We start from the raw sequence: 15,647 nt of genomic DNA, 5'->3' as shown, positions 1-15,647 counted from the left end.
TGATAGAGACAATAGTTATCTAATTTAGCATAGTTCAGTCTGATTGATTTAATCCTACAAGGAAATGTTATGGGCCAGAACTCAAACAAGGTACTGAGTGGATTTGAGGAGACAATGGTTAAATCTAGTTTAGCATTGATTTAATCCTACAACAAATAATGGTTTCCTAGTGATATAATGATTAGTGTATACTCAGTGTGGGGGCATGTAAGCTAGGAGCCTCAGCCAGGACTAAGTTGGGGAGATCCAAGCTCTCAGAACCAAGGAGAGAGATAGGCCTCCAGAAAAAGTAGCCAAGCCCCAAGTGAAGGAGACCAGACTTATTCTGGCTAACTCTTGTGGTCATTACTGAACTGAAATGAAGGTTACCTTCAGAGAACATTACATTTTAGAGAACATAACACCTAAGAAACTGAATTCTGCTTCTATTGAAGTGTTTGTAAATAAGACTAGGATAAAATTGAAAAACAACCTTGAAAGCAATTTAAACTGAGGATCTCTCATTGGCACATGAAAGCCTGATTGGTCTTGTAAGTGGAAATCCTGGAATGATTGTTTCTCCAGCAAGTCTGTATTGTGACATTTCAGCAACCCTGGGTGTGACTTGGGTACCTAGAGAACTTGGCCTATATCTTCATGTGAAGCAGGGCCTTATTTCCTGTAGGGAATTCAAAAAAAGTGGCTGTGGAAACAAGCAGGGAATGGAAAGGAGGCTGGTATCTGATGTCTAGGTGTCTGTACAGGTAATCTCTCTTACCTTTGGACTATTTCTGAGCCACAAGTTGTCTCACTGGGGGAGGCAAAGGATTGAGGCAGTGGAAGACGAGGAGAAGTGCCTTTGAGAAGCTGTTACAAAGCTCTCGCCAATCACAATGCCAAGGTTTAGTACTATGAGCCTTCCTGGCTCCTCCACATGGGCCACATCTGAAGCACAGGGAGTTAGGTGTTGGCACTCACACACCAGGTGCTAGTCAAAGGTGATGTTTGCACTCTTATGCCACCAACACCTTGTTTCATGTGACCAGAGACAGGAAAATGCCACCAACACCTTGTTTCATGTGACCAGAGACAGGAAAAATAGCCTATTCCAGAAAAAGTAATTCTCTAGCAAACAGGGATTAACTCCTAAACTTTCTCTACAAAATAGTCCCCTTACCCAATCCTCAGCCTGCCAGGGAATTTAGGGTCCTCTACCCTGTCTCACCTATCCTTTTGGGCTTAAGTTAAGCCTTAGTGCTGTTTAAGTTGCTAGCTCAACCCTAAGGCCTTCAGTGAGCCTCACACAGCTCCTACTCCACTCATTGAGCCATTTCTGCAGGGAGGAATCCTGACTGCTAAGTTGTATGAGCCCTCACTGTCTTCTGGGCCCCTTTCGCCCCGCTGTTCTGCACCTGTGATTTTGCTAAGTGCAGGTGACCCCTGGTAAGGAATAAACAACACCTCTTTTCAGTCTCTATTCTGGGGCAGTGAGAGGTTGTCATCCAACCAGAGCTAAACATGTATGAGACAGAAGCTGAATGCAAGTTTTCCTCACAGGTGACTCTGCATGATGCAATCCCAACTCCAACACAGTAAGTGCTCAGTGAATAACCCTTTAATTGCTCATCAGAATCTCTTGAACCCAAAGGAATCTTTCTTTGTAGGGAACACCACACCCCAGTTAATTTTCTTCTCCACCTTCTTCCTGTCCAGGGAAAGTACAACAGAAATGGTCATATAAAAGGACTCCTCAGTTGGAAGAAAATCCATCATGCTTCTTCCACAGGCTTCCCTTTGGGTCCCTGGGCCATCCCTCCAAAGTTTCCTCTCCTCTTCTCCTGGTGTCTCTTGGGCCAGTTCCCAAGTTCCTGCAGGTCCTTCCCAGCCTTGCTATGTGGGCTTATGGAACCTGCTCAGCCTCTGTGCCAGAACAAGAGCAGTGCCTATTGAGCCCCAAGTCCCCCCAGACCCACTGAGTATGGCTGCAAAGAAGAGATGAATGGTTTCCCATTCCCAAGTATGCCCTTCAAATGCCCTGGAAAGAACACACTTTCAGCCCATCCCCCCTAAGCAGTCCACGGGGTCACTGGATCATAGATTGAAAGGCGAAGATCCCTGAAGGTCACCTGGATAAGCCTGACTTGACCAGGGCTACATCAGCCCTTTGACCTCAATGTTTCCGAGCTCCTGGCGGCCTACTTTGTCCCAACCTGTCTAGGTCCCAGAACCCCTCCCCTATCCCCTAACCCACCCATGGGGAGTTCTCCCCAACTGGCCACTTAAAAGAGACAGGAAGACTCATTAGGGTTACTTTTAGTTAGACCACCTTTCAAGACAGCAACACATTTAAAAGCAGAAGCAGAGGCCCAGAAGGGGTGGAGGGAGAGGGTGGAGGGGCCTGAGGCCCCAGGGGGCCAGCCCTGCCAGCCCAGGTCAGGGGGTTTTCTCGGGAACCAAGGAAGCTCCTAGTCTCTCAAGCTGGGGAAAAGGTTAAGAAAATCAATCTGGGCCACACCCTGGGTCACATGATCTCTGCAAATTCAGTCCAACATCATCTTTTGTTTTCCATGTGCCATTCCATGAGGAGAGCAGCCTAATGATTTCTTTCAGGGAGACTATTAAATTAAAGACAAAAATATGGCACCCCAAATATGGCAAATTATTCTGATGGATTTTGGATCACGATCAGGAAATAATCTTTATCTGAAAAAAAGAAGAAAAGAGACATGTCACAAACTGACTTTGAACTCTGGGCCTCTAAGTCTACTCTCCACCAAGTGCACTCATGGCCCTTGCCTTTCCCCAGGTCTCAGGGTCCCAGAAGAAGGCCCTCAGGGTCTGTTCAGGCCAACCCACTTCAGAAACACCTTGTGAGGCAGCCCACTCTGGGTCATCTTCACCTGGGGCAGGGGGTATAAAGGCTCCCTGCCTTCGTCCAGACACTAACCCGATGAACGCCGCCTTAACCTTCTTGGATATCATATTATCCTATAGAGGCATAGGTTGAGCTTGTGGTTCACTGAAAGCCTTAGATGTTTTTCAGACGAAATGAAGTCTGACCAAGCCTCCTTCCATTTTGTTTGGGTAAGATTAATTTTTAAAATTAGTGTTAGATCTCACATGCATCCCTATTATTTATTTATTTATTCATTTTAAAAATAGTTTTTATTTACCAGATATTTGCATGGGCAATTTTACAACATTGACAATTGCCAAACCATTTGTTCCAATTTTCCCCCTCCTTCCCCCCACCAGATGGCAGGTGGACCAATACATGTTAAATGTGTTAGAGTATAAATTAAATACAATATAGCACATGGATATTAAGAGTCTTATTATTCAGTTCAGTTCAACATTTGAGCCAGTCCAACACTACTTTTTAAAATCCTGTTTCTCAATATATCAACTACCCTACCCAAGATTTGTGTTAGTAGCAAAAATGATAAGGGCTATTTTTCCTCTCATCTATGTTGTAGAGTGATTTAAATGCAGGTTTGAAACATCTTTGTTTCAGGCAGCAGTATCTACAGTATGCCCTTAAAGGCAAACTTGCTAAGAGCCCTTTGCCCAGTGGGGGCTGGGAGGCAGAGAGAGGGAGAGAGAGGAAGGAAGAGAAAAGGGAGGAAGAGAGAGACAAAGAGGCAGAGAGGGAGTGTATGTGTGTGAGTTAAAAGAAAATGTAGACATCCTTTGTGCTATAGGGGAAGACAGGTTGCTTACAAAGGCATGGACAATTTAGTTCCTCAAGGGCAAAGGGCAGTGGTGTCTTATTCATCTCTGCCCCAGGACCTCTCAAATAGTAAATCTTCCCTACAAGTTTACTGAAAAGAAGAGAACATGGCATATCAAACTTCTCTTCTTCCACATTAACATGCAGAGGCAAGCTGAATTTGTCCAAGGTTAGGACTCTTGCCCATGAATTCATCCTTTGTGTTTGGTACATTATCTTGTACAGACTTCCTTGTGTTCATAGTCTCTCAGGGAAGGGCCCAAGATCATTTCTGTACTGGTATCCCTCGCACTTGTTACAGTGCACAACATACATAACTGACTAAATTCATGCTGACTGACTGAAATATAGTTCTAGCCCCTGTTTTTGAATTTAGGAATGAAATCACTACTAATAACCAATGACTTGGAGATAGCCAGAATTTTCCTCTTTTACAAAATCTCCATCTGTGGATTGGATTGACTCTAGTAGGTAGGACTAACATTCTATTCTGCCTACACTAGCCAACCTTACAAACAAGTTAATCTAAGTAGACTTGGGTCCATTGTGTTCTACTCAGGCTTGGGTGGGGAGATATAAACCCTTTGTCTACATTCCCCAAGGCTATCTTGGTGATGGTGTGGGTGTAAGAGTAACAAAATCAAATCACATCCCTCCATTAGAATTAATCCCCCTCATTAACTGTTAAGCGAAGTTCATTGCCACTCTCAGGAACACCAACTCTTTCAAGGGCATATAAACTGAGAGCCCACCACAATAACTGTCTTTGGTCTAAGAGAGATCAAATGACCATGCCTTTTATTAATATGGTAGCATTATTAATAAAATGATTAATTACCTAAAATTTGTGTCTCTTGAGCTTTAAAGCCGTTACACCTAATAGGTATTCCAAAGTAAAAATTTTTGCAAAATACCCATTTGACTAAAGTATGCTACACTGAGCTAACTTGTGATTTAGTAGTATAGGCTAGTGGCATCCAATTTGAAGCCCCTATCAGATTAAAACATTATTGGAAAACAGTCAATAAAAATAAAAATAAAACAGCATAGATTTCTATTTGAAATGGACACAGTTGGATGTAAATTCATATTGATAGTTTCTTTATTGCATTGGGAAAGAAATTTAATCCAATCTGTGCTGATTAGTGTATACAGTTGTTAATCCTAATGGGATTCTTACATCAGGAAGGCTGGACTAGATGAATTTTAGGATCTTTTCATCTTTAAGAAGTCTAAAATATGGGGAAACTAAGAAATGGAAGTAGCCATTTCTCTGGTTCATATGAACAGATGAATATAGCTGGAAAAAATACTTTGCTTAAATAGTAGCTATGTGATGTTAAGGGAAAGTAGTACTCCAGTGGGAGTCACAAGAGCTGAATTATATAGTCCTGACTGCCACAAAGACACAAAACATTCTCTGAGCCTCAGTTTCTCCATCTGTGCAATGAGGGGGTGTGGCACCATGACTTCTAAAGACCCTCTAATTCATGAATCCTATGCCCCATGGTATCACCAAATATAGATTCTTTCTAACAAGCCCAATGAAATCTTGAAATCTGCCTCAGGCAGTGAGACTCTTACCTGGAGCGACCATGATCTCATTTTTTTTGGAGCGAATGCGCAGGAATGTGAGGTCATTTTGGGGGTCAATGTCACGCACAGTACCCCGAGCTTTCAGGATGAAGCTGTGCATCAGGTTGGCGTATTGCATGGTGGTGGAGTTGTCCATGGTACTTTTAATTGGAATGCCTGTGCCAAGGACAGGTGGAGAGAAAAATCAAAGACAGTTCTGCTTATTCCCCATTTCTATGATTTACCAAAATGGCCACATGTGCTTGTGTTGTACTATGAAATGAGATTAATCTTTATAATCTTGAGAGTTTTATAATATAAACAAAGTCACCCATTTAAAACTCATTTAGAGTCCAGTAAGGATTACAGTTTTAAATGAGCCTCTTTGTGGAAGGACCTTTTTGTTCCAATTTCAGAGATAAAAGATTTTCTGAAGTCACCTCAAAATACTTGAAACCAACCATGTTTGCTGAACGAAACAAGCAAACTGGGAATACAGTGATCCAAAGCAATTCCCAACAGACTTTGGACAGAAAATGCCATCTTCTGCATCCAGAAAAAGAACTAAGGAAATGTCCTTATGAAATGTAAATCAAGACATGCTATGTTCACTTCTATTTTTCTGTTTTTATCTATATCATGGTTTTTCCCTTTGAGTCTGATTTTTCCCAACACAATTCATAAAGCAATATGTATTAAAAATAAAGTCCCTACAAAAAAATTAAATAAATTTCAATGTTAAAAAACAAACAACAAACCAGCCATGTAATAAATGACTGGAAGCATGAAAGTGGCTAGGGCACTGAGGAGGATCTGACTTTAAATCCAGCTTCAGACACTTAACATTCAACTAGCTGTGTGACTCTAGGCAAGTCACTTAACCTCAACTGCCTCATCCAAAAAAAAAAAAAAAAAAAAGGACTGGAGCCTGACTTAACTGTAGTACTACAAGAATAGTAGTATCTGGTAGTACTATGGGAAAGGTCAGAAAAGAAGATATGGGATTAAATGAAATACAACAGAACAACATGCATATTGACTGTGAAGGCTCCAGAAAACAGCAGCACCAACAAAATGTGGAAAAAATTAAACTAAGATTTCAGAATACCTAGAACTAGTAAGTTATAAAACTTCTATATTTTCATGTATTGTCATATTTATTCTTGATTGTGGAAGTAAACAAAAATGTTTAGTATCTTAGATAGTATCTAAGTTTAGAATAAGAAAGAAAAGTCAGTTAACAACTCCTGCTTACTGTACTTGCCATCCTCCTATTCAGTCCAAAGTGAGATAAATATGCAACACATAGGCACAGAGTCTAGCAATGCAGTGATTCACCTTAAGACTTAATGTGACTGATGCTCATTGTGCAAGAGTCATATATAAGTCCCATATAAGTAAGATTATATCCATTTATCTCAAGGGGAAGATGAGCAAAGTTAACCCTCCTTCTTCCTAAGGTTCCTGAATTGTGAGAGGTAAACGTTTGCCTTATTTTTCTGGAGTCCTAAGACACTTCCCAGCATGCTCCATGTCATCTCTACCTCTCTACCAGAGGCCCTGGACTCTGAAACATAAAGGTTTGCCTTATTTTTCTGGAGTCCTAAGACACTTCCCAGCATGCTCCCATGTCATCTCTACCTCTCTACCAGAGGCCCTGGACTCTGAAACATAAACGTTTGCCTTATTTTTCTGGAGTCCTAAGACACTTCCCAGCATGCTCCATGTCATCTCTACCTCTCTACCAGAGGCCCTGGACTCTGAAACATAAACTTTTGCCTTATTTTTCTGACAGTGGAGGAAGGTCCAGGTTTTTACCCAATTCCCCTAATCCTAACCCTTCCGTTTCCCGAATGTAACCTTGAGAGCAGACTTTCTTGTTTGCTTGTATTTGTGTCCCTAGTATTTAATATAGTACCTGGTATAAAGTTAAATGCCAAATAAATTCTTTCTCTTGCTCCATCTTGGAGTAAGTTTGACAATGATGTGGAAAGAGAAAACTTGTGACTGAATCCCAGCCTTAACAAGCCATGTGACCTTACTCATCTGTAAAGTGGGAATACTTTTTAACCTACCTCTATAATAGGTGACAATCAAATAAAATAATATTTGGAAGGATTGTGAAAATTGTCAGAAGCGTACAAATCTATTATTGTTTTTATTTTTACCATGAGGCAGAGAAAGGATTAAGTCCAGTTCCTCTGTCTTTTTGGAGGGCTTAAGGAAATGATCTGACATTATTTATCAATTTAGTCCCAGGATCTGTCAGAGTTGATCCACCAAAATGCCAGTGCTTTCAGCAGTACTTTCAAAATTTTGGTTCACTGGAATGAGTCGTGGCTCTGTCCAAAACAGTTCAGACAAAGATCTGAAAAAACAAGTAGTTTCTTAACTGAGAGGGTGCTCTTAAGCAGCTTAAAGTTCCTGACCCAAGAGAGGGTAAATTCAGAAGCAAACCATCTGGTTTCTCACCCTCACCATGTGGGGTATGCTTGGAAATACTTTACACAGATTTTCACAGTGTCTAAAAGGCTTCATTCATATACTTCTCAATAATCCTACTCCTCTCTCATCGTGCAAGAATTCAGACAATACTAAGGTTTCATTTTTCATCTCCAAAAACTACATAAATGTCACACGCACCCCCATTCATATGTTGCATAATGTGCTGCACTTAGTCAGGAGATGTGAGTCCCACTGTGTGACCACAGGCAAACTACTACTCTGTCTGAGCACTAGTTTCATCTCTATACAACAAGGGATTACAAGAATCCTTATTACTCAAACATTCAATAATTATCTACTCCTTGTCTTACAAGATAACTGTATTTGACACTGGGCGTATAAATGATACCCAGAGTTCAGGATCACAACTCAAATTTACATGGAATGAGTTCCATTTGGATAGTATCTTTCACATCACACACTTTGAGCCGTGCATACCCCATGTTTTCTCTGGTACTGAAGGCAACCCTACATAAAGATGAAATAGGATACATATCTTTTCTATCAAAGAGTTTGCAATGTAGTACTCTGTAATTCTACAAGAATCAGAAGTAATTTTTATACATGCATTAGAACACCTGAAAACTACCATTATTACACCTGAAAATACATAATATCAAGTTGGCTACTTTAGATCTGAAGTAAGATACTTGATAACATTAAATTCATCATCTTGCCCCCTTCAAGGGATTAATCATAGATAAGTCCTTAGTGGAACAATTGTGCCTGGGTTCTGGCTAAGATTTCTAAAGAAGCTTGAATGCCAAGATATTTAATGACAATTTCTTCATTATCATTGTGCCTTTTCCCTCTTTCCTGGATAAAGAACCTGGAGTTCAGAGGGTTTCTAACTAGCTAGGGACAAACCCGGCATATGGAAAAAAGAACATCAGAATGTCTGAGGTATAAGAGACATCAAAGATCATCTAGTCTAATTCCATCATTTAACAGATAAATCATTTTCAGGAAGTGGTGGTAACTTGCCCTTGATCATAAGACTAGAGGGCAGCTAGGTGGCGCAGTGAATAGAGCACCAGCTTTGAATTCAGGAGGACTGGAGTTCAAATCTGGTCTCAGACACTTCCTAGCTGTGTGACCCTGGGCAAGTCACTTAATCCCAGCCTAAAAAAAATAATAATAATCATAAACTAGAGCATGGCAGACCCAGGACTGAAACTCAGGTTCATGGTACTGTTCACCACATTTGCTGCCTCAATTTCTTGCTCTGTAAAAAAAGAGTTAAGAAGCCATGTCCCATTTAGCAGAACTATGTTAAGCATAAAACGAAACCACGAGTATGAAAATGTATAAATAACTGTAGTCAGTCTGTAATCAGAGAAGGGGAATAAGTACCTTCTGCATTGACAACAATGATCCCTTGTACTCCCTTCTGGCTCTGGATTCGTTTTAGGGTTTCTTCTACCTCAGCCTGACAAATAAAAAGACAAGAGAGAAGACACAAGAAAATCAGGAACACTTCCCAAGTTCACTTGGTTCCCCAAGATTATACCCACTTCCCCTGATTCCTCCTTAACCTTCTCTGGGAATTGTTGGCATTGGTGTCATTAAAAAATTTCCTTGGATCTTATAGTTTCCACTACAGCTGATTCTTTTCTATTATTCCCACAGAATTCTGTCACAGTGGAATTTCTTCAAACCTAATACAAACTAGGCCACGATTTTCATCACAGAGTCTAATGCATCATCATCATCATCCCAAAGCATCTATTTCACACTAGAGGGGACATTTCTTGACATTCCTGATGAGGATATACAGAATAATGATACCATATCTTATTCTCCTCTCCAAATCTTATCTGTGGATGAGGAATGCTTAATGCATTTGAGACATGGATACTTAAGTTATAATATTCCCTTATATAGGAACAACTTCCATGGGCTCCTATTCAAGGTCCAGAGTTTATTTTATCATCTAAGATCAACTAGAAATAGCAGATTCTCTATCCCCTCTCTAGGGCTGGGGCAATACCTGGAATACTCTTTGCTGTCCAGAAGTCCCCTTTAATTCCATCTTTAACTGCTTAGACACAAAGGGAGAAAGCTAAATAGTTGGAGAATGACTTTTTTTTCTTTAGAGTATCCTTCCCATATTCAATCTCCTCTATTTTAATTCATTCAAGTACATACTATGGAGGGCCAGTGTATTGGAGCTAGAATCCAGAAAATTTAGTCTTCAAAATTGACCTCACACACTAAACAGTTGTGACCAACCCTGTATATTTCAGTTTTCTCATCTATAAAATAGATATCATAATAGCACCTATTTCCCTGGATTATTGTAAGAATCAAATGAAATAACTCTCATTCAGCACAAGGCCTGACACATAGGAGGTTGTGTAATAAATATTCATTCCTTTCTCTTCCCTTTCCTATTATGTTTACTTGGCACTTCCTACCTGTGTGACCCTGGGCAAGTCACTTAACCCCAGCCTCAGGGGAAAAAAAAAAAGTCCCTATCCTTGAGAAGCTTACACTCTATTGGAAGAAAATGTTATAAAAAGTGGTTGGGTCCTTCAATATTATTGATGTTATGGTTCAGCTATATTATAGGTAAAGAATAGGAATCTAATCAACATTTACATTACTTATATAAGTTCCAAAAATGTTTAATCTATTTTTTAATCTATTAGTTTATTTCCAAGTTGGGGTTGACCTGTTTCCTTTTCACCTTTTTTGGTTAACCCCAAACCCTACTAAGTTCTACCATCTGAAAGACTTACTATACATATAAAGCTGTGCCTTAGCTAAGGTTCCTGAATTTTGACTCACAAAAGTTTGGTTTGAGTCCTGTCTTATCCACTGCTAATTGTGGGATGTTGGGAAGACTACTCTTAAGCCTCATTTTTCTCACCTATAAAATGGTTTGAAAATGTCGACTCTAGCTAATTTCAAAGAGGGTTGTTGCAAAGATAAAATAAGCTAGAATATGTAAAACATCTTCATGCCCGTGAAGCTTTTTGTAAAAAAGACTCATAAAAATGAAATATGTTATATCTGTTGCATTGGGAAAGGGGGTTATGTGTTTCCTCCCTTCATGTCTCTTATTTAAAACAAATGGAAGAAAACAAGTCATCTAACAAGTGGAAACCTTATAGTCTGGTGTACAAACAAAAAATTCAAAACATCTTCAAGGAAGCAAATGTCCATTAAGGGAAGAGAGGACAGACTCAGAGACTTAATTTAACTAACACCTTTAGATCTGACACATCACAAAAAGAAATCTGTGACAAGAACTCTGAATATTTATTCTATGCTAATGGTAAACACTTAGGAATTTATAAACAGGATACTGAACAGAGGTCAAAGGTAAAACCCTTAAAGGAGGAAGTCAATTTTATTTCAGAAGGCTCACTTCAAAGAAAAATCCCAAGCATTCCTTTCTCTCAGTAAAACTGGACTATGGATTTCATGGAGAAGCACTTTCTTCCAGAGCCAGTTGGGAATAAAGTTCATTATTTGGTTATTTTCTGCTCTTATTAAGACTCGTAATGCAATAAATCCACAATGAGAAAGTTCCCCTATACGAAGGAGGATAATTAGGGCATGCCAAATTCTGCAAATGCAAAAAGACCTGGCAATATTTAGAAAATAGGTGAACATTAGGAATATCTGTAAATCAGATGGTTTCAAAAAAGCAAGAAAATGAATAAAATCTACAAACAGATGAAAGCAAAAGAACTAAGAATTAAAGCAAGCAGAAATGTTGATATATGGTTTCCTGTCATCCTGGTGATAGCCTGTGGTGTTCCTGTACCTGGATGTAAAACCTCTTAGGTTCAAAAAAAAAATCTGCTGCACAGCTGCAGAACAGGGAAGACATCCCTGAGGGAGAAAGGGGCTACGGATCAGAACGGGCCAATGGTGGGATGCAGCCGGCCTATCTTGGGAGAGGAGGAATGTGCTGCATACAAGTGGTGCCGGCCCCGCTCTCCCGAACCCACACAGGCCACGTCCAGTGTTTGGGCTGCCTTTTGCAGGATTACTTAACCCGAAGAAAACTCAGGGGGGAACATGACAGCATTCCAGTACCAGAAAGGGCGTCGTGTGGACGGGGGTTTAATTTATTGCAGCACCGAGGCGTATATGATTAGGAAAGGGGACAGGCGGCTCAGTGTGTGGACGCTTCCTGTGGCAGAACTGGAAAGCAGCGCCTTCGGTGTCCGGGCTCACTTCAGTAGGGCTGGGAGACAGCGCTGACTAAGCACCGACCAATTTCCGCAAAGGACCCGTGACTGCCGCTCGGGAATGCTCACGGAGGCTGGGAGCGGCGAGGGCTATAGCGGCCGCCGGGCGATGCACTAAGAGCTCCGCGAACCTTGCCGGGATAGTACAGTTTTATCCTTAGGATGCTTCGCGACTACCGAGAATGGGGGAGAACGGGAGGAGCCCCAGAGGAGTAAGAGCGGGGTCGGGTAGGCTGAGGTGGGGAAGGGGCAAAGAACGAAACCCAGGCCTGAGCATCCCAGGGTAATCCATCCCCAGCCAGCAGTGACGGGAGAGGCAGCCACTTCCGGTCCCCCGGCATTAGGGTCCCGGCGCTATAGTTCCCACCCTCTTCCTCCCTGTCAGCCTGTCTCCAGACCCAGTCGCGAGGCACGGAATTCCAGAAGCAGAAGGGCTTCGGCGTGAGGCCACAGGCCATGAGAGAAGCAAGGCTAGGGCTAAGGCTCCCTCCAGCCAGGACCCAGCACTTACCATCCTATGGACAGAAACGACAACAGCACGGCAACAAAAGAGGCGGGGGCGCCCAACCCTGTCCAGAGGCTCCCTTCGGCGCCTGCGCAATTCAACTCTGTAAACAGGGTGACACCCACGATTGGCATCTTTTAGAGCCAGTGCCGGGTCAGAGTTTTTTTAGAAAGTGGGCTCTTAGCCGTCCACTCCCCGAGCTCCTTCGGTGATTGGCACAGCGCGAGCAGGAAGCACAGCCCGGCGCGAGCTCCGCGGCGTGATGTCACAGACACGCCCTCCCTCTGCGGAGTGTAGTGCGGAGGGGGGGGGGGGGGTGACTGTGACTCTTCTGGCGCGTGCGCGTCACTCCCGGTCCAGAACCGCTTTGTGGTGGGACTCTGCCCGGTTGAGCGGCGGGCTATGTGGAAGGATCCGGCTCAGATTCCGGCTCCGCGCGCATGGGTGCGACTTTGCCCCATCTGGGAGCCGAGGGGTTGGGCTCAGGCTTTCCTTCGCGAGGCCTTCGGAATGGGGGGAAGGAGGGTGACCTGGGGGGGGTGTTGCGTCTCTTTCCCCAGCACTCTGAATTTGGAGCCGTGGGCCGCTCGCGACTCCGGCAAGTGGACATGTCGCACCTGGTTTTCTCCTCGAGAAATGGGGCAAGTGTTAGGAGGTTTATACGGGATTGGGCTCCGGAGTGAATGAGAACATGCCCTGTGACGTCACAGGCAGACGGGTCCGGGGCGCAGGGCTCTCCGCCTTGGGGGCGTTAGTACGGCACCTTTCTCTGAGGACGTAACCGCTCCTGTTGTGCTTTACGCGGTAAACCAAAGCGGCTCTTACTTTCCCTTAATTCTCCTGGAGATGGGGCACTGAGAGGGATCCCCGCAAACAGGGCAGGGTGCGTTGCCAGGGTTGTCAGTACAGCGGCCCCGAGCACTGAGTCGGGTCTCAGCAGAGATCGCCCCGGTGGCCACGCGTGGGACGAGCCCGGGAGCCTGCCCTCGGCCCCACTTTGCTCATTGGTAATGAGCGGCTATGACTTGCACCATCCATCTCACGGGTTTGGGTTGAAGGTGTTTTGGATTGTTGATATCTTAAGTGATTTTCACAGCTTTATGAGGTAATCTCTAATGAGATCAGCCATACTGCATTTTACACTGGAGGCCAGCGTTGGCCTTGAGAGGAGATGACGAATTGGAATCACCTTCCCGATTCCAAGTTCAGGGCTCTGCACTGTTACCGGCTCTTCTGCTTCCCGCCGGGGCTTTCTAGAAGGCCTGTCCTCGCAATAGGGAATTCTATAGGATGGAAACAAAATTCAGTGGATATGTTCGACTTCTCATATCCTAAGTATTTAGCACAGAGCTGGGGACATAAACATTTCACGAATGCTTTTGAATAACTACTCATTTGAGTGCAAGAGCATTGATTTTCATGTGCCCAGTTCAGTCTGGGAGCTGAGTTGGGCTCAGGCTTCCTTTCTCCCTGGGCCTTTGGCATGGGGCAGAAGGGGACCACCTGGCCGGCAGGACTTGCCTGTCTTTCTGTCGTGGCCAGAACATTCTGGATTTGGAGCCAGGCCAAGGACTCAGCAAGTGGCTTGTCCCAACTTGTCTTTTCTCCTCCAGGAATGGGGCAGATGTCAGGGTGCTTTGTAATCAAGTAGTCAAAGCCATTATAGACCACGGAGAAGGCAGTATATTGTAGTGGAAAGAGCACTGGTCTTGGAGATTTTCTTTCCTCCAGTCGAGATTTATTAATAACAACTTGGAAGCCATTTACAGAATGTAGTATTTGAGCTGAGCAATGCAAAAAGCTTAAACTCTGGGAGCATAAGTGAGAGAAGAGCATTACACGGAAGCAGAAAGTGAAACATGTAGGGAACAAGTTTGGCTCAAACAGAACATGGGGGAAAGGGACAATAACCTCTAATAAATCCATATTTTGAAGGGCTTTAAACACTAGAGGCGGAGCAGCTAGGTGGCGCAGGCGATAGAGCACCAGCCCTGAAGTCAGGAGGACCTGAGTTCAAATGTGACTCAGACGCTTATAGGTCCTGGCTGTGTGACCCTGGGCAAGTCACTTAACCCCAGCCTCAGGGGGAAAAAAAAAAGGGAATTTGGGGCTTTTTGAGCTCATAGTCAAAAGATGTATCCCCTTATCTGACATTACTTGCCTTCTCATGGCAAACCATAATTAGTATATGTTTCATCACCTGTAAAATGAGACTCCTTGCATCATCTACTTCAATTTAATAAACAAGCAGTTATGTTATTGCACAAAGATATCCCTTTCAGAGATCTAGTAACTGATGATGGGGGAGGAGGAAGAAAGGATCAAAATTAACAGTGATATGAAAGAATAAGGTTAGTCAAGGTGGAGGCAAAAATCACTTTTAGCTTAGGCATAGTGGGAGAGTTAAGGTAAGGTTTTATGAAGGTATTTTGCCTGAATTGGGCCTTTAAAGGGAGGAATTTTAATGCAGGTGTGCTGTTCCATTCTGGGGGGAAGAAGGAAGACACAAGATTGGAGAGTTAAGGTACAGGGTGTGCTTGAAGGCAGCTTGTACCTACCTCCTACCTCACTGTTCCAATTTTCACTAAGAAATGGGCAAATGCTATAAACCAGGTTTTGGATTATTGTTTTGTTAATTGTCTATATTAAATAAGTGATGGGAAAAAGAAATTACTGAAATTAAAGCTCAAAAAAAAGTATTTTTCTCCCTGGAGAGTTGCTTATTATATCCAACCTTTGTTGTAGATAGATAACCTTATATGCCAGATTCAGGATTTTATATTTTACTTTGTAGGCTGCTGTGAATCATTACAGATAAATCTGAGCAGAGGAATAAAAATATGTTAGTGTAAAAGTATCTGGACTCATGGAATATTAGGACAGCATATTGTTAATTACGTAAAAATGCTTAAAAGCTTTTTTTTTTCTCTTATGGCAGCAGCCAGTTTATGATGATGGCAGGACTAGAGAGTTTTGTCTTTGGGATAGTACTCGGGCTTGGCCATGAGGAATTCAATACAGTGAAGGACCAGCAAATACCTTGTTCTACTTCCAGAATCTGCAGTTCCATGCTGGGTAAGATTCTTTGAAAGTAGATTAATCCAAGAAAGGAACTGTATTTAGTCAGAGGACCCCAGTTTGAAATCCA

At 42.7% G+C, this 15,647-nt stretch overlaps 2 protein-coding genes across 8 annotated transcripts in view; both read right to left on the bottom strand.

Moving 5' to 3' along the window:
- Nucleotides 1-1,578: 1,578 nt before the first annotated feature.
- Nucleotides 1,579-13,130, bottom strand: DYNLRB1 (dynein light chain roadblock-type 1). Of its 2 annotated transcripts, XR_012486725.1 has the most exons (5): nucleotides 12,506-12,768; nucleotides 9,143-9,218; nucleotides 5,294-5,461; nucleotides 2,495-2,682; nucleotides 1,579-1,684 (listed from the first exon to the last, which is right to left on the bottom strand). XR_012486725.1 is itself a non-coding variant. In XM_074292460.1 (4 exons), the coding sequence occupies exons 1-4, from the start codon at nucleotides 12,506-12,508 to the stop codon at nucleotides 2,639-2,641; spliced, it is 291 nt and encodes a 96-aa protein (XP_074148561.1). In that variant the 5' UTR covers nucleotides 12,509-13,130; the 3' UTR covers nucleotides 2,276-2,638. The 2 variants fall into 2 exon arrangements, 1 of the variants encoding a protein (XP_074148561.1); XM_074292460.1 differs by lacking the exon at nucleotides 1,579-1,684 and having other exon boundaries at nucleotides 2,276-2,682; nucleotides 12,506-13,130.
- ITCH (itchy E3 ubiquitin protein ligase) overlaps nucleotides 2,276-15,647 on the bottom strand; it is a 157,313-nt gene continuing 143,941 nt past the window's right edge. For all 6 annotated transcript variants that reach the window (XM_074292443.1, XM_074292444.1, XM_074292442.1 and 3 more), the window contains 3 exons: nucleotides 9,143-9,218; nucleotides 5,294-5,461; nucleotides 2,276-2,682 (listed from right to left, as the gene is read on the bottom strand). The gene's annotated coding sequence lies outside the window, so the exon portion shown is untranslated. The remainder of the gene's footprint in view (nucleotides 2,683-5,293; nucleotides 5,462-9,142; nucleotides 9,219-15,647) is intronic.

The sequence above is a fragment of the Sminthopsis crassicaudata genome, chromosome 2, assembly GCF_048593235.1.
Source record: "Sminthopsis crassicaudata isolate SCR6 chromosome 2, ASM4859323v1, whole genome shotgun sequence".
In the NCBI taxonomy this organism is placed as follows: Eukaryota; Metazoa; Chordata; class Mammalia; order Dasyuromorphia; family Dasyuridae; genus Sminthopsis; species Sminthopsis crassicaudata.
The sequence above is the reverse complement of the archived record's forward strand: the minus strand, read 5'-3'. Positions and strand labels throughout refer to the sequence as shown.

What these genes read in the sequence shown, in the direction of transcription:
- DYNLRB1 (XM_074292460.1), bottom strand. An exon ending in CATTGTTGTCAATGCAGAAG is followed by an intron (nt 5,462 to 9,142) that starts GTACTTATTCCC and finishes TCCTTGGCACAG; the next exon opens with GCATTCCAATTAAAAGTACC. An exon ending in TGAGATCATGGTCGCTCCAG is followed by an intron (nt 2,683 to 5,293) that starts GTAAGAGTCTCA and finishes TCTTTTTTTCAG; the next exon opens with ATAAAGATTATTTCCTGATC.